This window comes from Aedes albopictus, chromosome 2 (genome assembly GCF_035046485.1).
Source record: "Aedes albopictus strain Foshan chromosome 2, AalbF5, whole genome shotgun sequence".
Taxonomy (NCBI): domain Eukaryota; kingdom Metazoa; phylum Arthropoda; class Insecta; order Diptera; family Culicidae; genus Aedes; species Aedes albopictus.
The window spans coordinates 123,885,154-123,909,820 of NC_085137.1; the positions used below are offsets into that span (position 1 = coordinate 123,885,154).

General features: G+C 44.2%; 2 protein-coding genes across 2 annotated transcripts in view; one reads left to right on the forward strand and one right to left on the reverse strand.

Moving 5' to 3' along the window:
- LOC115255251 (plasminogen) overlaps nucleotides 1-23,355 on the reverse strand; it is a 95,291-nt gene extending 71,936 nt beyond the window's left edge. Inside the window, exon 1 of the mRNA XM_029853198.2 lies at nucleotides 22,489-23,355. The gene's annotated coding sequence lies outside the window, so the exon portion shown is untranslated. The remainder of the gene's footprint in view (nucleotides 1-22,488) is intronic.
- LOC115259735 (uncharacterized) lies at nucleotides 8,584-14,651 on the forward strand. Its single transcript, XM_062847771.1, has 2 exons — nucleotides 8,584-12,857; nucleotides 12,935-14,651. The coding sequence occupies exons 1-2, from the start codon at nucleotides 8,584-8,586 to the stop codon at nucleotides 14,649-14,651; spliced, it is 5,991 nt and encodes a 1,996-aa protein (XP_062703755.1).
- Nucleotides 23,356-24,667: the final 1,312 nt, after the last annotated feature.

Below are 24,667 nucleotides of genomic sequence, written 5' to 3' on the forward strand. Positions count from 1 at the left end.
ATATTTTTAAATTTATATTTAATAAACCACCCACTGACGACCACCATTTTCAAAAACAGCAATCAAACCAAAACTCTTTTGCCTTTTTGAAATATACACGACAAAACGAAACGCGAGGCACAGCTCTTTCAAAGCGGAGGATCTCAGCCCGGAAAGTGAAATCGGCGTCGGATGACGATAATTTTGAAACTTGTCGGAACGAATTTCGCGAGTTATTTATTTGGACATTTTTCTAAATGTGCGAAACTAAGCTTTACTTGCTGCGTAGAAAACCCGGCTCAAACATGTACGTGTTAAAACAGCAATACTCACTGAATCACTATACATTTCTTCAAATATTAGTTTCGAAACGATCGGCCGAATCAAAAACTAAAGGTGCGATTATGAGCAATCGTAACTATTTTTAAGAGAAAATCAATACATTTTCGATATGCATGATCCTACAATTGGCGAAGAAGCGAACACTTTATTCATAACATACTTAAGCAAAGCTTGTCAATTTAAACCTATTATTTTTCTGCGTTTGAATTGTCACTCTATCACAATTCTATGTCAGACAATTTGTTGTGTTATGCGTGTAACGATCTATGATATTGATTGGTTGAAAATTTCAAATATTTGATGCAAACTAAAATAAATTCCTACCTATACAAAGCAAGAAAATCATTCTCTAGAAACTATATACCTGGCAACAAATCCATACTCATGTTCTTTCGTCTCCTCTTTACGCTACCCAGAGAGCTAAACGCGAGAGAGCGCACGAGCCTACGGATAGAGACCGTACTTTGCGTGTCTCTATATTCTAAGCCCTGCTACGAACCGTACGTAAACTTTTCGCTTTCGAGCCCTACTTAGCAGCGACCGGTGCGGTTCGCTTCTTTGTTCGGGGCTCTACTTAACGTTAAAACGCTTGATTGAGCCCATGAGTGGGCTTGGTCTTACTCGTGCATTATTTTGCTCTATTTTTTTGTTAATGTCTAAAAAATACTCATAAGATGAACTCTTTTGGAAATTACGAACTCTTTTGAGGACTAACCTAAAATTTCCTGGTTCCTGTATGAGTCCTGAAAAGATGATTGAAGGATTTCTGGAATTTCCGAAGGAACTCCTGAATGAATTTTTGAAGAAAACCTAAGAGGAAATTCTGAGGAAATCATTTAAGGAACTCCTGGAGCAATCCCTGGAAGACTTCCTGGATAACTATTCGAAGAAACACCTGGATGAATCCCTGGACCAATTCTAACAGGCATGCCTAGAAGATGCCCTGTAGAATTCCTAGACGAATTCCCGGAGGAATTCCTGGAAGAATTTCTAGAGGACTTTCTGTATGAGTCAGTGGAGGAATACCTAGAGAAATTTCTGAAGAGATCTTATGAAGAAACCCTAGAAGAAATCTTAGATAAATTTTTGGAAGATTCCTTAGGTTAAATTCTGGATATATTCTTGGAAGAATTCTTGAAGGAATCCTTAGAAAAATTTTAGATAAATCCTTTAGAGAATTCCTAGAGGAAATCTTAGACAAACTTCAGAAGGAATTCTTGGAGGAATTCTTGGCGAAATCCCTGAAGGAATTCCTGGAGGAATCCCTGAAGTAATTCCTGAGAAAATCTCTAGAGACTGGAGGAATGCCTGGAGAAACTTCTGAAAAAAAAATCCTGGCGTAACTCCAAGAAGAATTCTTGGATGAGACCCAACAGGAATTCATGAAGAAAATTCTTGGATGAGTTCTTGGATCAATCTCTGAAAATATTCCTGGAGAAATCTCCAGAGGAATTATGGGAGAAGTTTCTGGAGAAATTTCTGAAAAAATCCCTTGAAAAATTCCAGGAGGATTTCCTGGAGGATTAACTGGAGGGATTCGTGGAGAAACCCCTGGAAGAACGCCTGATGCAATTCCTGGACGATTCTCTGGAGGAATTCCTGGAGAAATGTCTGGAGGAATCCCTGAAAAATTCCTGAAAGTATTCATGGAGAATTTCCTGGAAGGATCACCGAAGAAATCCCTAGAGGTTTTTCTGAAGAAAGTACTGAAGCAATTGCTGACATAATTTCAGAAGGGTGCAATTCCTGAAGAAATTCCTGGGGTATTTACTGGAGGAACTCCTGGATTCTGAAAAAAAAACAAGTCCCTTGAGAAATTTCTGGAGAAATCCTCGAAGGAACTTCTGAAGTAATCCCTGGAAGTATCATTGCAGAAATTTGTGAAGAAATCCCTGGAGGAATTCCTGGAGGAATATCTGGGGAAATTTCTAAAAAAGTTCCTGAAGGTATTCCTGGAGAACTTCCTTGAAGAAGTTCTTAAGGAACCCCTAGAGGGTTTCATGGAAGAATCCTTGGAGAAACTTCTGGAAGATTTCACGGAGGAGGCCATGGGAAAATCCCTGGAAAAATTCCTGGAAGAATCTCTGGAGCAATTCATGAAGAAATCTCAGGAGAAATTCCTGGAAAAAAATTTAGAGAAATCCCTGAAAAATTACTGAGGGTATTCCTAGAGAATTTCCTGGAAGAATTTCAGAAAAAAAATCCCCAGAAGATTTTCTAAAAAAAATCCTGTAGAAATTGCTGACATTATTCCTGACGGATGTTCAGGAGCAATTCCTAGAACAATTCCTAGAGAAATTGCTGAAGGAATTCCTGATGAAATTCTTGGAGGAGTTCTTGAAGGAATTCCTGGAGGAATCTTTGCAACAATCACTGGATAAATTTCTGGAGGAACCTCTAGAGGAACTCTGGGCGAAATTTCTGAAAAATCTCCTGAGAAATTCCTGAAGGAATTTTAAGATAAACTTCTGGAGAAAGCCCCCAACTGCCGGGGTCCGTGGCGTTGTGGCTACACGTTTGCTTCATAAGCAGATGGTCATTGGTTCGATCCCGGCCCCGGCACTTTCGTCAGTTGCTCTTTCCCCCTGAGAACAGCTGACACTGATTCTCTTCTGAGCCAATGGCCCAAATGGACCCGAATGCTTGGACATCGGCGAACGGCAACTAAAAATGGACCCCCAATCGGACTGAAAACAGGAACAACCAACAGCCATATCAGCTTCCACGTGCTCATCATTCTACCATGATAGGATAGAAAGTGAAAGCAGCGCAACGGCAACCAGTTGGGTATAGTAGAATTAGAATAGAATACATTTAGGCGCTGTACGAATTGTAAGTACAGCTTCCAATTGGAATCGCTCACGCAGTGCCCTAGTGGACAAAAGAGCTGTAAATTGGGTTAAGTGATTGAAGAATAAAAAAAAAGCCTCCAAGGAATATCGGAAGAAATTCCTGAGGGAAAACTTGGAGAAACTCGTTGAGAAATCTCAGGAAAAATCCCTGAAGAAGTTCCTACAGGAATTTCAAGCAGGATTCATAGAGGAATATCTGCAAAAATCCCTAGAGAAAAATCTGGAAGAATTCTTGAAGAAGTTCCTGAAAAAAAATTTAGAAGTTGTTCCTAGAGAAAATCTTGGAAAAATTTCTGAAGCAACCCCTAAAGGATTTCCTAGAAATAATACTGGATGATTTGCTGTCATAATTTATGATAGAATTCCTTTTTAATTCTTGGTGAAATTCCTAGAGGAATCCCTGGAGAAATTCCTGAATGAAGCCCTGGAAGAATTCCTGAAGCAACCCCAGGAGAAACTCCTGGAAGAACTCCTGGAACTTCTGGAGAAGTCCCTGAAGCAATGCCTGGAGGAATATCTGGTGGATTTTTTGGAGGAATTGCTGTAAAAAAAATCCTGGAGAAATCTCTGCAAGTATCCAAGGACGACTCCCTGGAAGAATGCCAGGAAAATTTCCTGGAATAATGCCTAGGAGAATTCCTGGTGGAATTCTTGGAGGATTCCCTGACGTTATTCCTAGAAAAATATTTGGATTAAGTCCTGTAGGAGTCTCTGAAAACAATCCTTGGAAGAATCCCTTGAAGATTCCATGGATAAATTTCTGTAGGAATCTCTGGTGGAATTCTTGGAAGAATTACTGGAGGAATATTCCTCCAGAGATTCCTGGAGGAAGTCCTGAAGGAATGCATTGAGGAAACCCTAGAAGGTTTCTTGGAGGGATCGCTGAAAAAAAAATCTTGTAGGATTCTTAAAGAGATCCCTGGAAGACATCCTAGAGGAATGCCTGTAGAAATTCCTGAAGGAATCACCAGAGAAACTCCTGAAGAAATATCTAGTGGAATTTATGGCGGAATTTTTAGAGGAATCTGTAGATAAACGCCTGGAGGAATTTTTAAAGAAATCCCTGCAGGAATTCCTAGCAATCCCTGCAGGAATCCTTGGAAAAATTCATGGAGAAATTCCTGAAGAAATTTAATCTCTTAAGGAATTCTTAGAGGAATACGAGGAATATTTCCTGAACAAATCGCAGATGGGATTCTTGGAAAAATTCTGGAGGAATCCTCAGAAGAGTTCGCGAAGAAACTCCAGAAGGAATCCCGTAAGCCATTTCAAGAGGAATTCCAAAAGAAATCTCTAAACAGTTTCTGAAGGAAGTACTGAATGAATTAGTTTAGGAGTTCCTCAAAGAATACAAGGAGAAATTTCTGAAGGATTCCTAAGAAGAGCTCCTGTGAGAATCTTTGGAGGATTTTTTAAAATAATTTGTTCCAGAAATTTGGAGGGGCTTTCGACTGAGGTAACTGGACACCTGGGATGACTTTCAGAGTGGCAGTCGCAATTGCAATCAAACGATCAGATATTTTCCTTCATCCGACGTTTCGCTGTATATTACATCTTCTTCAGGGAATTACAAGTGTTAATCGCTTTCGTTTTGAATGGCTTTGTGGAAGCATGATCTGTCCGAAAAAACAATTAAAAACATTGGAATCAACTTCTTGAACACTTGTTTTTGCCGAATTGGGTTCGCACTTCTAAAAACACGTGGGTTGGAAGTGCCTTGGCAATGCGGCGTCACATGCACGACTTAGAGTTCCGACTAGATCATCAGTGTTACCCTCCATGAGCTATCGCTCCAGAAATGCTGGCTTATCGAAGCGTGAGGTCAGCCATCTCCGCTGGCTGGCAATGACCCCCGGTTTTGGACGTCTTCCTCCGTGTTCCACGCTGTATCGAATCGACATCCATACGCCAATATTGGACGAAAAACAGTTGTATAAATCCATTTGATATACTTGGGTTTTAGACCTCAAGTTGTACCAAAGGTTCGCAGGCATTACCCGAAGGCACTGGCGTAGCCACGGGGGGGGGGGGGGGGGTTTTAGGGTTAAACCCCAGAGCCAAAATTTGTGGAACAAATTTTCAGTATAAAGCGCTTTGCGACGAAAAAATTTTTCTGCTTCGCCGCTTTTGCAAACTACGAATACAATTGCTCATTACTGTTTACAAAATGTAAGTGTCAAACCAAAAAAGGTATCATTTATAGTTGAAAACCCCTCCCAGAGACAATTTCTGGCTACGCCACTGCCCGAAGGCCATACAAGTTTTCTTGATTCTGAACTCAACATGAGGTGTCCAGGAAAGCTTGGAATCAAGAATGACTGCAACGTACTTTACCTGTTCAGTCACATTGATTTCAAAATCATAGAGACGTAAATGACGAACACTATCACGGTTTCGCTTTTCCGTGAAAAGAACAATAGATGTTTTACTCGGATCAACCGAAAGTATATTGGCGACACCAACCCTCAACTACTGGAAAAGCGTTTTGCCTCAATAGCGTATCTGCTAAGAGATTCCACAAAAGTGGTGGCAAGACTCTCCCTTGGGGGCATCCACAAACACTCAATTTCCTAATCGCCGCTTGACGCTTGTCGAGAAGAGATGTCAGTTTTTGAGTATTTGGTGCATCCAATTGGAAATCAATCATAGGAGATATACCATGACCCCGTGCGGCTTCCAATATGGCATTGAAAGGCACGTTGTCAAAGGCACCCTCGATATCTAAGAAAACACTCAAGCAGGATTGCTTTTGAGCGAATGCTTTCTCGATATCGTAAACAACTTTGTGTAAAAGATTTACAGTGAACTTTCCAGATTGGTTAGCATGTTGGTTCACATGAAGAGGCACATTGGCCAAATGAACATCACGGATGTGATGATCGACAATGCCTTCTAAGCATTTCAGAAGAAAAGAGGTCAAACTGATAGGTCTGAAATCTAGTCTGAAATTCTTTGCTTCTTCATACGACGCACGAACCACTTTCGGAATGAACTCTGCAGTAATATCCCGCCAGGATTTGGGAATATACCCTGCAGCAAAACTGCAAACAAACAGTTGTTTCTAAGCATGTTTGAAATGATCAAATCCCTTCTGAAGCAAAATAGGATGAATCCCATCTGCCCCAGGAGATTTGAAAGGAGCAAAGCTATTTAGTGCCCATTCAATCGATTCTAAAGTTATGATATTCCAAGCCGAAGCTAAAGAATCATAACTACAAGAAAAGACATCAGGTTGATCCGAAGATGTAATATCCACACATCCGGGGAAGTGTGTGCTGAATAAACAATCCAAAACTTCCTCATCAGAGGAAGTGAAATCACCATTGGGCAAACGAAGTTCGTTCGCTTGAAAATCCTTAGCTTTTGCAAAGATTTTGTTCAACCGACTGACTTCACTCAGACTGAAAACATTTGTATAAAGGCTTTTTCTAGCCGGATCGTTCAGCAGACCGAAGAGCTTTCTGGTAGGCCTTGCGAGCCGACCTGAAAGCCTCCGATCCAGCAGAACGTCGTCTGTTCCAACTCTTTCTACATTGTTTCCTGAGCTTCGCCAGATCAGAGTTCCACTGAGGGGTTCCTCTTGTGGTCTTCACAGACCGCAGAGGGCAAGCTTCTTCAAAAGCTTCCATGATGAAGGTCGTTGTAGTATCAACGGCATCATCTAAATCACTTGGAGTGTCAATGGATGGTAAAGAGATCCCTGATGGTTGACTGGGGGTTCCTGAAACGCAAAGTTTCAGAGGCGTATATTTGTATCTGGCAGCCCTGCATTATCGCATTCTCGTGGGTGGGGATGCAGGGTGGGTGGTGAGTAATGACGGTTTGCCGGTTAGTGAAAAAGAAGAGTATTTTCCGGTTTATTTATGTTTATCCGGTTGATTTTTGCAGCGCGCCAACGCGCCGTAGCGCAGCCCCCTCCGTAAGATGATGGAGATGATTGCGATGGTAATAATGATGCTTGCCAGCTGGTTGCAATTGTCTGGGCTGTTTAGAAAAAGTTTAAGGTATCTAACCAAAGCTATTTTCTTTACCAGTCGGTGTGTGAGGTCCGTAGTTAGCCTGTACTCGATCGGTGTGTATACGTGTTGAATGGATCGTTTCCGCAATTTATTGTTAGAGAGATTGTAATGAATATTTTGATTGCAATTGAGTGAAATTGGAGAAGCGTTTGGCAGCAGCAGTAGTGGAGCAAACGATCACATAAACCTTGAACGATTTGTCAATTGGCAGTGCAGTGGAAGCCGAGACAGTGAAAAGATTGGAGCCCGCTTTGGGTCAGTTTCACAAGCTTTCATCATTTCCAATCGATTGGCGAAAAGCATTTGACGTTTGAATGAGCAGTGAAAGCTCACATGTTTTCACAGGCCTAAATAGGTCACGACATATCGACAAGATGACATCTACGGGACGGACAGCCATCAAACGAAATTCTATAGAAATTCAAATCATGCTCCAATTAAACATAGCCACGAGCATTGAAGTTTTCCTTCCTTCCGACAATTACTCATGCGCTCATGGACTGCACACTACACTCCAAAAGAAAACTTCCGCGAAAGCGCGCAACTGGATAATCCACTTTTAATTAGAATAAATAACTGGTCCATGTTTTATGCTCTCTACCGTCGTCATCACCATCACCATCACCATCCGTTTCACCTTGGTGCGCTCGGCTTTTTTAATATTATTTTTCGCATCATGGCTCCTACACCTGCATCCGAACGGAACAGCCTGAGCGTCGCCATCCATCCGTGTTTGTCGTCATTTTGCCATATTGGAGTTTTTTGGCCTTAATGGCGTGCTCCTGTTCCTTCAGCTGCCTCTCCTTCTCCAGACGGATCCGTTCTTCCTCTAATCGTGCCCGCTCTTCCCTCAACTTCTGCTCCTCCAGCAATCGCTCGTCTTCCAATCGCTGCAATGCCAATTGCGCTCGAGCTCTGGCGGTAGAAGTGCTGGATTTGGAAGATCTCATCTCCCCGTGGCTCGACTTATCGAAGGCAGGAACCTCTGGATGCTTCTTCGGAGTGGCGTTACCACTCGCCGCAGGATCAGGAACGAACAAGGTCTTCGATTTGTCGGAGTTTTTCGATTTCTCCGAAGTCTTCTTCTGGTTGGCGGTGCTCGACTTCGGTATCTCACTCGATGTAGCACCGAGGACAGTCAAGTTAGCCGTTTGTTTCTTACCTCCTTTCTTCTTGGCTCCGGTGACTTCCGAAGGCGGTTCGGGCAGGCACTTACTGCATCTCCACGACCGCTGTTGGACTCCCGGGGACACCTTGGCACAAGTGTAGTGGTACCATACACTGCACCCATCGCAGGCCACCATGCCGACGTCGGCGGAATTCGGTTCGTCGCACGCACCGCATTCCCTAGCATCGTCCTGGGGTGGCATCCTAGCTACAAATCTTTGAGGATGCCACCCCAGGACGATGCTAGGGAATGCGGTGCGTGCGACGAACCGAATTCCGCCAACGTCGGCATGGTGGCCTGCGATGGGTGCAGTGTATGGTACCACTACACTTGTGCCAAGGTGTCCCCGGGAGTCCAACAGCGGTCGTGGAGATGCAGTAAGTGCCTGCCCGAACCGCCTTCGGAAGTCACCGGAGCCAAGAAGAAAGGAGGTAAGAAACAAACGGCTAACTTGACTGTCCTCGGTGCTACATCGAGTGAGATACCGAAGTCGAGCACCGCCAACCAGAAGAAGACTTCGGAGAAATCGAAAAACTCCGACAAATCGAAGACCTTGTTCGTTCCTGATCCTGCGGCGAGTGGTAACGCCACTCCGAAGAAGCATCCAGAGGTTCCTGCCTTCGATAAGTCGAGCCACGGGGAGATGAGATCTTCCAAATCCAGCACTTCTACCGCCAGAGCTCGAGCGCAATTGGCATTGCAGCGATTGGAAGACGAGCGATTGCTGGAGGAGCAGAAGTTGAGGGAAGAGCGGGCACGATTAGAGGAAGAACGGATCCGTCTGGAGAAGGAGAGGCAGCTGAAGGAACAGGAGCACGCCATTAAGGCCAAGGAGCTCGCGATGCAGGAGAAGTACCTGCGCGACAAATTCGAGCTGGAGGAACAGATTGCTGATGACGAGAGCAGCAAATCAAGCGTCTTCAGTCGCAAGGACAGGACCAAGGCTTGGTTGACAAGCCAGCACGGTATGAGTCACCGGGACGACAAAAGCGCGACACAGTTCTCGGAGTGGCCTAACGCAGCGAACGATTTGGCGGAACCGGATCGCTTCCGGCCGCTAGCAGATGAGATAGCCGATCGACAGCAGTTAGAGCCACGATTCATCCCAGAAGCGATTCCGGATCATCATATCCGTGCCAACAGTGCGCGAGTTAGGAATATCCCTTCGGAACCCGTCGGAAGCGCGGCTAGATCGAATGCCAGCCTGGCGCCGTCTTTGCGAGGGGTTGAGCGCGCGGCGATAGGATCGAACCCAGGTTCCCACGGGGCGGGGCCGAACAGCGACCAAGTAGCCGCGAGACAAATCTGGCCGAAGAAGTTACCCACTTTTTCGGGCGACCCGGAAGAGTGGCCTATATTTGTCCACAGCTTCGAGACAGCCAACATTGCGTGCGGTTTCACGGACGTGGAAAATATAATTCGCTTGCGAGAGTGCTTGCGCGGGCCAGCGCGAGACGCCGTCGTTACGAAACTGATGTTTCCCCAAAGCGTTAACGCGATTATGGAAACGCTACGACGGTTGTACGGGAGACCAGAGCTGCTGGTGAAGAATCTGCTGAGCAAGGTGCGTCGGGCCGAGGCACCAAAACCGGAACGATTGGAGTCGCTGATCAACTTTGGCCTAACGGTGCAACAGCTATGCGATCACCTGGAGGCCGCGAATCTCAGTGGCCATCTGTCCAACCCTACGCTGCTCGGCGAACTAGTGGAGAAGCTGCCAGCGTCGAACAAGCTCGAGTGGGCAAGATTCAAGCGAGGGTATGCGGAACCGACCCTAAAACATTTCGGAGTGTTCATGGAAGAACTGGTGTACGACGCCAGCGAAGTTACGTCACCGATCCCACAGAAGGCAGCGGTTGGGAGAGCCGAAAGGGACAAGCCGAAAGAGAAGGGGCATGTGTACGCCCACGAAGAGGTAGCCGAGGTGCAGAGACGCGATGAAGAAAGGCAACCCTGTCCGATATGCGGTAAAACAGACCATCGTGTGCGGAACTGCGAACGTTTCCAGCAGCTGGGATTGGAAGCTCGCCTGAAAGCCGTTCATCATTGGAAACTGTGCGAGGTTTGTCTGTTTGACCACGGCCAATGGAGATGTCGTTCGAGAATCCGATGCAACGTCGGGAACTGCCGAGACCGCCACCACCCACTTCTACATCGTTCTGATCGCGGTTCGATACAGGAACAGCGTCAGCGACAACTTCGAGCGTCGGAATGCAACGCTCATGAGCGGCCGCAAAGATCCGTACTGTTCAGAATCATACCGGTTATGTTGTTCAACGGGAACCGCAGATGTGAAACTTTCGCCTTTTTGGACGAAGGGTCCTCCTTGACGCTTATTGAAGCAAGCTTAGCACGGCAGCTTGGAGCAGTTGGTGTTCCTGAACCCCTAGAGCTGAGATGGACTTCGAGCGTGAAGAGGAATGAGGAGAGCTCGCAGCGCGTGGACTTCGAAATTTCCGGAAAAGGACTACCCCGCCGTTACGTGCTGAAGAATGCGCACACCATCGAAGAGTTGAACCTTCCGAGTCAGAGTTTGGCCTTCAACGAAGTATCCGAGCGATTCCCACATCTCCGAAATCTTCCTGTTTCTGCGTACTCCGAGGCCGCGCCTAGAATTCTCCTAGGTTTGGATAATTTGAGTCTCTTCGCGCCCCTGGATAGTTGCGTCGGCCGACCAGGCGAACCGATCGCGGTGAAATCTTTGCTAGGGTGGTCCGTCTATGGCCCAGATGAAAGCGCAATATCAAAACCAGCATTTGTAAATCTCCACGAGTGCAATTGCGATGCCGATAGAGAATTGAACGATCTAGTTCGTCAGCAGTTCATCCTGGAAGACATGGCTGCTGCAACCACGCCCCCGCCAGAGTCCGCTGATGAGAAACGTGCCCGCGAGATATTGGAAAATACCACAAAATTCGTTGATGGAAAATACGAAACCGCTCTTCTTTGGAAAGCCGACGAAATCGACCTCCCAGATAGCCTTCCCATGGCGATGAAACGCTTGCGGAGCTTCGAGGCCCAACTGGCGAAGGACCCAAGTCTCAGAGAAAGTGTGAACAAGCAAATCGCGGACTACGTGCAGAAAGGCTACATCCACAAGGCTACAGAAGAGGAGTTGATGGAGATCAACCGAAGGCAAGCGTGGTATCTGCCTCTGGGCCTGGTTATACATCCGAAGAAGCAGAAGAAACGACTCGTGTGGGACGGGAAAGCGCAAGTGAATGGAGTGTCCCTCAACTCACAACTATTAAAAGGCCCCGACCTGCTAGTGTCGCTCCCTTCAGTGATCTGCAAATTCCGTGAGAAACCCGTTGCATTTGGAGGCGATATCCGCGAAATGTTTCTGCAGCTTCGAATGAGGACATCGGACAGATACTTTCAGTGTTTCCTCTTCCGATTTGATTTGCAACATCCTCCTGAAGTCTACATCGCAGACGTAGCGATGTTTGGCGTCACATGCTCGCCATGCGTCGCGCAGCACGTCCTACGAGTCAACGCTGACAAGTGGGCGGACGAGTTCCCGGTAGCTGCAGCGGCAATCAAGGACAAGACGTATATGGACGACTACTACGACAGTGCTGACACCCCAGAAGAAGCAGCGGAGTTGGCTGTTCAAGTTAGGACCATCCACGCCCGTGGCGGGTTCGAAATGAGGAACTGGGTGAGCAACAGTGAGGAAGTGTTGGAGAAGCTCGGCGAACGCAACGATCCAGAGCCACGTCTGCTACAGTCAACGACCGAGGCAAAATGGGAACGAGTTCTTGGAATGCTGTGGCACCCAGAGTCGGACTCTCTAACGTTTTCAACCGAGCTTGGCGAACAACTTCTTCAGTACGTGTCCGGAGGAAAGCGGCCGACAAAGCGAATCGCTCTGAGGATCATAATGAGTCTGTTTGATCCTCTTGGTCTCCTGGCACCGTACCTCATACATGGACGCACCCTCATTCAGGATCTATGGAGAAGTGGGGTGCAGTGGGACGAAGAAATGGCAGACGAAGAATTCGAGAAGTGGACACGCTGGGTGGAGTTACTACCGGGTATCAGTGAGCTCAGTATTCCACGTTGCTATTTCGGTGAAGCAGATCCTCTGTGCCGTCGAACGCTGCAGTGCCACGTGTTCACCGATGCCAGTGAGGCTGGATATGGCTGTGCGGTGTACTTCCGGATTACGGACCACTTAGAACGCGTGCGGTGCTCGTTGGTTATGGCGAAAAGTAAAGTCGCCCCCCTGAAACATCTCTCGATTCCACGATTGGAATTGGAAGCGGCCGTGCTCGGGGCTAGAATGTTGACCGCTGTTTTGACGAACCATACCCTTCAACCTCGTGAGGTGTACCTTTGGACGGATTCTTCCACGGTTCTCGCGTGGATTCGTTCCGACCACAGGCGCTACAAACAATTCGTCGCCCATCGTATCGGAGAACTTCTGTCTCTGACCCAAGCAGAATGCTGGCGATGGGTACCGTCTAAGCAGAATGTAGCCGATTGTTTGACAAAGTGGGTACGCGACTCGGAGCCTGATTCCAACGGGAGGTGGTTCCAGGGTCCATCGTTTTGTATCTCTCCGAAGACAGTTGGCCACAGCAGCGTGAGAAGCCGAATACTACTGAAGAACTACGATCGGCCTACTTACTCACTCACATCATGCTTCCGGTGGGAATGATAGACGCTGGTAGATTTTCGAAGTGGAGTGTACTGCTACGGACCGTGGCATGCGTTTACCGTTTTATCAGTAACTGCCGATTGCGCGTATCTGGACGCCCAATAGAAACCTTCCAAGCTACCAAAAATCAAGCGAAACTGCTAAGATCCGAAGTGGCCACCCGCAAGGTGCCACTGTCGCAAGAGGAGTTTCTACGAGCGGAGCAGTTTCTCTGGAGAATGACGCAGGGTGAATATTATCCGGACGAAGTGCGAACTCTGCTGAAGAACCGTGATCAACCGATAGGGAAATGGATAGCTCTAGAGAAAAGCAGTTCACTCTACAAATTTTCACCCTTCGCTGACGAATACGGCATCATTCGGATGGAAGGGAGAACTGCCGATGCCACTTATGCTGGTTTCGACGCAAGATTTCCGATCATTCTCCCAAAAGAGAGTGAGATTACTCAACGCCTCTTGGACCACTACCATCGTCGTTACGGACATGCGAACAAAGAAACCGTCGTAAACGAAGTCCGTCAACGATTTCAAATTTCGCATCTACGATCGGCCGTAGAGAACATTGCTCGCAGTTGCCAGTTCTGTAAAGTGAGCAAGTGCAAGCCCTTTCCTCCTCGTATGGCTCCTCTTCCCGAGCAACGATTGACGCCGAATGTCCGACCTTTCAGCTACGTCGGTATTGACTACATGGGGCCGCTGGAGGTAACCGTCGGCCGGCGCAAAGAGAAAAGATATGTGGTAGTATTCACGTGTCTAGTGGTACGAGCGGTTCACCTGGAAGTCTCTTACGATCTTTCAAGCGAATCCTGCATCATGTCAATTCGAAGATTCTCACGTAGACGTGGATCACCGGTACAAATATTCTCCGACAATGGCACCAACTTTGTCGGGGCTAATCGCGAGCTGCAGCAACAGATAAAGCAGATCGATCTGGAGTGCGCCGGTACCTTTACCGATGCACGAACGAAATGGACTTTCAATCCCCCTTCCGCGCCACACATGGGCGGAGTGTGGGAACGCATGGTGCGGAGCGTCAAAGAGGCCATGGCTACGTTGAATGATGGTCGGAGACTGACCGACGAAATCTTGTGGACTACGTTAGTTGAAGTAGAGGGATTGATCAACTCACGGCCCCTCATGTACATGCCGCAAGACTTAGATAATCCCGAAGCGCTAACGCCGAATCATTTTATCTTTGGATGTTCGTCGGGTGCTCATGAACCAATGGAACCACCCGTGAATCTGGAGCAGACTCTCCGAAGCAGTTTCCTTCGCTCTCAGCAGTTAGCGAACATTGCATGGGAGCGATGGTCGAAGGAGTACTTCCCTACAATCAATAGAAGGACGAAGTGGCTGGACGAAGTGAAGTCCTTGAAGGTCGGCGACGTTGTATACGTGGTAGAAGGCAAAAGAAGGTCATGGGTTCGAGGCGTCGTGGATGAAGTCATTCCCGGTAAGGACGGCAGAATACGGCAGGCGATCGTTCGCACGTCGTCCGGTAAGTTGAAGCGACCTGTGGTAAAGTTGGCGGTAATGGAGCTGGGTGAATCTACGGGAGACCCTCCCCTCGATTCACGGGGCGGGGGATGTTCTGGCAGCACGGACGACGTTCAGCATCACCGCCTCTAGAATCCCACTCAACGAATGAATAGCTACGGTTGACACAATGAGCTGCCATAGCACAATAGCAAAAGGCAGAAACGTGTGGCACTTTTTCGTATGCTAGAGAAGATGCAGTGTGATGCTAATTTGATCAAGAATTCGATTATATGATTACATAGTTTGGTGCGAGTTATTTTGTGCTAATTTACGTTGAATTTGGTTCTGCTTAAGTCGTTAACTTGAAATTTATAAACGTTAGGAGTAGGTAAAGAAACCGTTTATTCCTCACAGGGATTTGTATACACTTCTTAATGCCGGTTTCTCATATAGAATATAGCGTTCCGACGGCTTGTATTGAGGGTTGCAATTATATCGTGTGCATAGAGATATTCGCTGCGACTAGGTATGCTTAAAGGATGAATTCGAAGTTTTACGCTTTGTTAATCAATGTTACTCTCAGGCAACGACTATACGTGATTTCTGTTACATCGATCCAAAGGGGTTTGCTATCGATATAGGCAAGATCAAATGTATTGCTATAACATGACTCTCTCGAAATGAACTCTAATAAAATCCCTTTTTTAGCTTTGAGCTGCACATACAAACTGCTGCTGGAAGACCCTTCGCCTATCCGAACAGTTTCTTTATCTCGTGTGAGTCTTTCCACCACAGACTCAGTTTGGTGGAAATTTTCCGTGCAATTCTTGTCGATGCAGTGAAAACACTATGATTGACTATGATTGATACACTAAACTTTAATTTTCCGATTTTTATTACGTACATCTACATATTTTTTCCGTTACGTCCGCAATGCACCTTATGAAAAAGGGACCTAAAATCAAAACTTCGAAAAACAGTCGAGCAATGCGATTTGAATTCAAGTGGCATTTGACACCCATTCTTGCTCTGCTGAACTTTTAGATAATCATCGTTCTGAAGAGGCAGCTAGTTTGAATTTCTTCGAGCGCTATTACCAGAAGAAGAGTCAAGCACCATCATTGAGAACACTTGATTACCACTTGTTGTCGATTTCAATTTTGCTGCCCACATATTTCTTTCTGGTGGAGCAACAAATTTCACTTTCGACTGAAATAGCGTTTGACTAGGCAAACAACCCATTTGTTTAACACTGAAGTGATAGATTTTTAAGCAAATAGGCGGTCAATCGCTTCAGCTTTAGGATTTCTCGTTGTTAATCACAGTGTTGTAAAAGCATGTGGGAAACATAATTTAGCATGTTTTATGTTAGATCATAAAACACTTGCATTGATAGTGAACAAATTTCATATGAAGTGGTTGAGGCTCGCGCACAAAAGTCACCGAATGTAGAGGCTTGAACATGGGCGACATAATGACCTCCTTATGGCTCTACTTATGTTTCCAAGAGCACGAACCTCAAAGCATCATTGCCAACACATCTAAACTTCATTATTTCAAGTTTTCTGCACAATAACACAAAGACAAGCACTCGAAGTTTTTGGGCGACGCCGTGTTAAGGACGCCGTGTGAAGGATGAACCACGAGCTCGCTGTACTCCACGGCGAACTCAGCATCCAGCAGGTGGCCAAAGCCGGAAAGATATGGTGGTCAGGGCATGTTGCAAGAATGCCGGACAGATCGCGGATGGCGTACGCGGTGGCGTACGAATGTTGATTCATGTTTTAGTAAATGCCATGCATCAGTCGTAAGTTGCGTAAACAATCTTGATTATAATTTCTGTTTCTATTTCTATTTCGATTGAAAATCAATAACAGTGACTGTTAATTTGTTTAACGCTCAAATAATTCAGATTGCCATCATCACTTTCATTTGTTTTCAATAAATTTTACAATTAACAAAATGTAGACTTATTGATTGGTCTTATAATCTTCAAATTTTCAACCATATCTTCTAACGGAAATTCACTTTCAACATGATTTGTTTTTTTTTTATTTTTATATTTATGTGTATTTTAACTTATAGCTAATTCTACACTTCAACATGATTTGTTGTCTGCAACGGTTTCCGCATGGATCACTGCAGAATTTGGCAATGATGGCATTGAAGTCGATAAAGAATTTTAATTATAACATTGCATGGTTTTCTCGAGCAGAGCCGACAAGAACAGATGGTAGAATTGCTGATTCAAACACGCAGAAGATTGCAATTATCGTCAAGAAGCTATTGCGAAACACAGCTGGGTTGGGTTCGTTACTGTTTCGTGCTTCCTAGCAAATTTTATATTCCTTTTTTGTATGGCTGGTTGTTTATTTCGGCCAGCTAACTGATTACACCAAAATGAAGCTTTTTGAAAAAAATATTGGGAAAAAGTACCTGCGGAAAATCTATTTAATAACGAACATCCCTAATACAATCCGTGATGAAGGATTTTTTGAAGAAATTCCCTGTCAGAATACTGAAGGGGGTTTCACCGGAATGACCCCTTCAGAATTACCTTAATGGTTATTGTATTTTTCATTTTGTTTTTATTTTTTACTAGCTGTCCCGGCAAACTTCGTACTGCCTGCCTACTGTGTTTTTTGACATGCAGCTTCATAGGGACGTCCCCCGCGAAGTCATCTGTATGGGAGCCCCCCGTTCCAAAGACCGGAGAGGTCTCACACCAAGCTAAGAACCTTCCCCGGTCCCAACAGCACCCGCATACAAAATTTCACACCGATCGGTTCAGTAGTTTCCGAACCCATAGCGGTCAGACAGACAGACAGACAGACAGACAGACAGACAGACAGAAATTCATTTTTATATATATAGATTGGTCTTCTTCTTCCTGCCATCACGCTCCTACTGGGACAAAGCCTACTTTTGAACAAGTGATTTATTAGCATTTCCACAGTTATTGACTGAAAGCTCCCTTCGCCAATGACACCATATAGCTGTTGCTATATAATCCCTTATGATTTTTGTTTATACACATAATAATTGTTGGCATACATTTAATTAAAATCTATGATGAAAAAGTTGACTAAGTTCGCAAGGGATGTCTTATGCATAATTTCCTGGTAAAGTCTATAAAAAAAAATTAAAAAAACTAACTTGAAAATAAGTTTGTACCTTCCGCCCTATTTTGCTTATCCTTTACCAGATACGCGTATTTCGACTACCACTTGTAACTTGCATAACTTGAAATTATTTGGAATTATAATACAGTAGTGACTAGACCTGTGCGCCGCCGTGCCACGCCGCCGCCGACACTTTTCGTCCCACGCCGACGCCGACCGAGGTATCGGCGGCACGCCATACGCCGTTGTTTGTCACGCCGCCGATTTTCAGATTTCGCGCACGAACAAAATCAAGTTTACACAAGGTTGATATAAAACATTCTCATGATCACTATCACAAGAGTTTGACTGCAATAATTGATTTCTCATCATCAAAGAAAAAATATATTATTGCACGTATTATTTGGTTACTTTTGCAGTTATAGACGCTGGTAAAACCATTCTCGAGCAGATTACAATAAGATTATTCTAAAACGAATAGTTTCATACTATTAAGAGAATATCAATAAAAAAAATCAGACACGAATGCCACATAAGTGGTTAAGTGTCTTTAATGAATATTAATAATTATTAAAAAAAAAATGAATCACTAAGTTATACCCTTATGATATTAAAATTAAAAAAAAAATGAAGTTTTAACAATTTGATACCTGGTCATTGGAACTTTGGTCTGTCTATTTTTTTCTTTCAAGTGTTTTAGACTAACTCTGCAGAAGACTCATTTTAAATTTCTGAGAAATTCAAATAGAATTCCAACCAAATACGAAACTCCTAGAACTTGTTTTTCAATTTTTCATTAGATTCAATTTATTATTTATCATTCACATCTCTCAAGAAGTTTCTTCAATGATTATTTCAGATAGATTCAGTGATGCATCCAAGAAATCCACCAGGGATTCTTCCCGAAAAATTTTCAGAGATGCCTCCAGGATTGATTTTGTTTTTTTTTTTCAGAAAATCCCTTTATCAGGAAGATTTTGACAGGAGTACCTTCAGAAAATAACTACAGGGGTTCCTTCAGAAATTCTGTCAAAAGGATTCAGGAATGCCTCCTATGGATACTGTAACGACAACGTCAAGCTTCAACCCTGGTCTTCACTTGGCATCAAGGCAGATTTTTACTCTCTCTCACGATGAGATGGGATCGAAGGAGACTGAGAGCGAACTAGATGATCAAGCTGGGAATGAAGAACGATCAGTGATCAATTATATTGATATTGGATGATTAATAGTTAGATTGTTATGTAAATCGTTAATTTATAAATAAAGTTTATCGTTTATTTCCGGAGTGTTACAATACATCAGAGATTCATCCAGAATATCCTTCAGGGAATCCCAGAGGAGGTCTTTCAGAAATAAGTCTGAGAAGTCCCTCTGAGATTCCTTCTCTAGTTCCTTCTGTAATTCCTATAGGAGTTATTTTAAGAACTAGTCCCACAGTTTCCTCCAGGACATCCTTCAGAAATTTCTCTAGAATTCCAACAAGAGATTTTTGCAGCCGTTTTGTAGAGATCGCTCAAGGAGATCCTAAAGGATCATTTCGGGAGTTTCATTAAGGGTTGCTGCAGGAATTTCTTCTGGCATCCCTCCTGGACATTCTTCGAGAATCTCTCCTAAAATTCTCTCGCGGATTCCTCTTGTAATTATTTCGGGATACCTCATGAAATTTTTTCAGAGATTCTTTCAAGAGCATTCATAAATGCATCCTGGAGATCAATTTAGAATTCCGTAAGAAGTTTCTTCCAAAACGCCTGCAGGAGCTCTTTAAAAAATAGTCCAGGTGTTCCTTCAGAGATTCTTCCTGATTTTTTTCAGGGATTCCCACAAAAGTTCCTTCAGAAATCTCTCCAGAAGTTCCAGAAAAACTCAGGTATTACTGCATAAAAATTCCTTCAGGATATCCTTAAGGAATTTCTCCAGAAGTTCCTTTAGTGATTCTTCCATGAGTTAATCCAGGGATCGTTTCAGGGGTTCTTTCAGAATGTAGATTAAGATTGAGACCCACGGATGCCTTTAGGACCCACGGATGCCTTTAGGAGTTACGTTAAAGATATCTCCAGAAGCTTTTTCAGGAATTCCTACTCTTGATATTCCATCGTGGATTCCTCCGGGAATTCCTTCGGGGTTTCCTCCTGAAATTCCTTTGGTAATTCCTCGTAGAATACCTTTGAAGATTTCCCCTGAAATTTCTACAGAAATACTCCAAGATGCAATTGTTTCTTCAATTTCTTCAGTGATTTCTCCTTGAATTCCTTCGGAAATTCCTCATGTAATTCGGGAACTCTCAGTACAGTTCCTTCAGGGATTCTTTCTTGAATTTTTTTTTGAGATTCCTTCTGGATTTCCTATGGGGATTCCTATTGAAATTCCATCGGAGTTTCCTCTTGAAATACCGTTGAGTATTACGCTTGGAATTCCTTCGGGGATTTCTCCCGGAACTCCTTCGGAATTTCCTCTTGGAATTCCTATGGTGATTCCTCTTCAAATTTCTTCGGAGATCCCTCCTGAAATTCCTTTGGTGATTTCTCTTCGAATTTCTTCGCCAATTCCTCCTAGAATTCTCTCGGGTTTTTTTTTCGAATTCCTTTGGAAATTCACACTGGAACTCTTTTGAGGATTCCTTCTGAAAAATCTCTTTGGATTTTTGCTTGAATTTCTTTGGGATTTCTCCTGGATATTTTTCGTTGATTCCTCTTAGAGGATTACTTTTCGAACTCCTTCATAAATTCCCGCAGGAATTATTTTGCAAATCTTCTTGCACAAGCTTCTACAGGGATCTCTATAAGAGAAAGAGATATTCTTCAATCACCAGAGATTCCTGCAGAAGTTTCTCCAGGGTTGCAGCATACAGCAATACAGCAGTTCCCGCAGAGGTTAGTCTAAAATTTTTGTCTTGGATTCCTCCAGGAGTTTCTTTAAGACTTCTCCAGGAATTCCTTCGGAGATTCCTTCCTAAAATCATTCGTAGATTCTTTAGTGTAAATAAAGCAACCTTATTATCAAATTTAATAGCATCTGAAAACAAAACAAAAACTGTAGTAAAATCAATATTTTATTGCCCTTTATTTGCAATGGAGTTATGCAAGACTACAAATTCTAGCTAGAGCGTAATGACAACTTGTTTGCTTTGCCAATGTTGACATTATGATCATATTTTGGTCACATCGATGACGCAACCGCCGAGCAAAATATAGTCGGCACACAGGTCTAATAGTGACCCAATTTTTTTTTTGTCCTCCATTTTCTCTTCTCTCGATTTTGTCGGCTTTTCAACCAGATTATCAATTTTTGAACAAGAAAATCAAATTAATCACTTAAACTTTTATGTTCTAAAACTTGAACATTTCATTATCAATTCTAATTTCAGTTGTATATCTTTTGGTTTCATATACAAGTTACGTAACGAAAAAATCTAGCTTTACATTTGAAATCAGCCAAACAATTGTGTATCTCGTCACAGAACAAAACAAAGCTTAATTTGCATATTATTTCAAAAGATGCAATGAATCCTCGCTAGAATTCGTCCAGATATTTTCCGTGAATATTTCACAGAAATTGACCCAAAAATTCTTGTTGGGAACTGGGAATTTCTACTGATTTTTTTTTGGGAATTCTTCCTCCGGGGAACCTCAAGGAATTGTTCCCAGGTTTTAACCCAAAATAATTATCCGGGATTCTTGAAAAGATTTTTACAGGAATAATTTTTGCATTTATCCAGGAATTTCTTTAAGAATTCCTCCGTAATTTCCCGTTGATAGTCCAGCAGAATTCCTTGGAGAGGTTTCTGCAGGAACATCCAGGGATTTTTTTTTTCAAGAATTCCTGCAAAGACATTTGTTTGGATTTCTTCAGAAATTCTTGCAGATATTCCTTACATTCTTCTAAGGATTTCTCCAGAAACTCCTTCATATATTTGTTCAGGTTATGTTTCGTTGATTCCTCTATTGCATTCTCAAAGGATATGTCTAGAAACAATTAAACCGCATCATCGTAATTTTATCAGGAACTACAACTATATAAACATCTTTTGAACGATTAAAGATAATTTAAATTCGGCCAGCTTGATCCAAAGTTATGTTTTTTTTTAATTATTGGTTTTGAGTAATGGCTACGCCACTGCATCATATCTAGCAAGCTAGAAAACACTTTATACAATTGTAGACAATTGTATTGCGAAAAACTACTGGATCTACCACGAATTGAACTCAGACTTTGCATGCGGGTTGGGTGATATAATGTACAGATCATTGATTGATTTTATCTCATAACTAAGATAGTTGAAGACTAAAACATTACTAAAAGGGACTTTTTACTCTGAAGATTATAAACAAAATAACTGGGCCTAACTCAGAATGGACGAGAAATCACATCCAGGTTCGTCTGGAAAAACTTACTATAGTTTTCAATTAATGTTTTGCCTGATTACCTTGTCCTGAACTAAGTATGTGATCATTACAATAATAACAATGACTCCATGTCACGCAGTTATTCCACCAATATAACCTGAAGTCTACGAATACCATCACACCATGCTATCGGTTTTTGGCCGTCCTGCTTCCATCTCTGACATCCATCTCCTTGCATCCATCCATCCACTCGTTCATCCATCTTGAGAGGTGCGGAAAGCCAAGCGGATTAACCATTTCACCGCGCGCGAGTTTTACTTTCTCGCCATGTTCAAATCACTGATATTTAGCTTAAATCACCGCATCCATCCAAAGTGAGACACTACACGCAGTTACGCCCGTGTTTTTTTTTTTATTTGCTGGCTGCTGTTTTACCATTTTGTTTAATCACACATTTATCGTTCCGAAGCAGGATCGGAGAGAGCGCGCGAAGAGGAGAAAAAAAACATAAACACACACCTGGTAGCAGCGGGATGACACCGAAATTACACCTCACACACTCGGGATCTCCGCCGGGCCCCGCCGTGCGCCGAGAGATGTGCGCGGGACGACACTCGTGTTCACCACAATCGCTCCATACGGGATCTCGAACGTCTCGGGCTGGAATCGAGTTGACACTAATCTCGGGCAAACAAGTTGCTGCCTCTGGTCGTCGGATCGGTTGCGCCGTTGATAACCGGGTTGCGCGTCTCCGTGTCGATCCGAAAATCCACTTAAATCCACACAACTGCAGACACACACGCTCGCACAGACTACCCCAATCTTGAACGAGTTTCTTCCTTCTCGCACAGGAACGAAACGATGACACCCCCACGCGCGCAGGTGACCGGGATTCGAAACCAGGAATACTACACGGCGGCACCAGCAGACGACGACGACGGCACAATGTCTCAAATGCGGAAGGAAAAGCAACGCCGCCGAGGAGAAATGTGAATCACGCACTAGGAATTGGCACGCGCGCCGTCGCAGCAACACTACGCAAGGAAGGAGCCGAGCCGACACACAGAGAGAAAGAGAATTGAACGGGTTTGAAGCGACGAACCGGACGGATCAAGCCGCAGTGAAGAACTGGCACCGCGAGCTTGCTGCTGCCAACAAACGCCAAACCAGACCACCAGTCCAACAGTGCTAGTGGTGCGGTTCGTCAGCTGCTGAGCTGCATGATGATCGATGCTCTGGAAAGGAAATTAGACAACGAACCGACCGGTGCACGGGGTGTGAGAGCGTGAGAGAGTGAGAAATGCTGGGGATGAAATCTGCTAGAAGTGCTAAAATATGTAGTTGTTGAAATTTTAGGCTTAAAAAAGACACTCTATCGGCTTCAATCAGAGGTTGTTTAAAACTATAATATAAGGCCGTTCGCAATGCTGTTTTATTTTGTATGGCGAGTTTTAAAAATTTTAAAACTCGCCATACAAAATAAAACAGCATGGCGAACGGTCTATTTATAAGAAAAAAAAAACACGAGGTTGTACAGACTGAATAAGCACTAACTTTAGACGGACAACACATATAACGCCCAGTGGCCCAGTGGATAATTTTCCGTTTGAAAAAACGTTTTCCCCGCTCCATGGCTTATGAATAGCCTAGATGACTGACGCCTCTAGCTGCACGGCCACGAATCCCATCAAATGTTAGGCTTCAGAGGGCTTTCAAGCAAGTTTTGCGAATTTTCAGAGGGGTTTCTAGGTTTATCAGGATTTCAGGTTATATCAGGGACGACATATTCCCTGGAACATGCATATATCCCATGAAAACCCCTAGAACGCTCCTGAAATTCATCGGAATGTCTCTGAAATCGCATGTACCGCCCCTGAAAACTCATTGCATCCCCTAGAACACCCCTGGAACGCCCCTTGGGATTCCTTGAACTCCCTGGAACAGCCTTAAAACTTCCTGAAACGCTTCTGAAACGCTTGCAAACCCTTGGAATGCTCATGAAACCTACTGGAGCATCCCTGAAACCCCCTAAAACCCTGGGAATGCCCCTGGGAACACTCCTAGAACGCCCCATGGACTCTGAAACCTCCTGGAACACCATTGAAACTTAAAAACCTTAAGGAACACTTTAAAAACGATAAAAACCCGCTGATACGCACGGGAGCACCCTTAAAACCACTTGAAATCATCTGAACCGCTGCTGATACCCGGTGAAACCCACTAGAACACCCTGAAACATCCCTGAATCTCCATGCAAGCCCGTGCACAAGGTGAGATTTTTGGTGTTAACACCAAACACCCCCCCTCCCCTTGGCACCAACTTGGCTACCAACGCTCCATACACTAGGCGCCCCTCCGCCTTTTGCCGAAATTGGGAACCTCCCCTCCCCTTGGCACCACTTCTGTGTACGGGCCTGTTTGCTTGGAATGCCCCTGAAACCCTACGGAACACCCAAGAAACTTCCTGGAATGTCCACGAAACCTTGAAACCTGCTGGACCGGCACATTGATGTCCCCTAAAATCCACTGAAATTCCTTGAAATCTCATTAGAACACTCTGAAACGTCCCTGAATCCCCATGGAGCACCCCTTGCAAGTAACATCTTTTAGTCAACTAGACTGCAAGAGATTATTAAAACCATCATGCTACCGAAATAAAAAAGTACAAGGTTTTATAGTGGTTCTCAAAACTTCTGCA

Coding starts and splice junctions, on each gene's coding strand:
- LOC115259735 (XM_062847771.1), top strand. CDS start 8,584: ATGCCACCCCAGGACGATGCTAGGGAATGCGGTGCGTGCGACGAACCG. Junction 12,858..12,934: donor GTAGCCGATTGTTTGACAAA/GTGGGTACGCGA, acceptor CTCCGAAGACAG/TTGGCCACAGCAGCGTGAGA.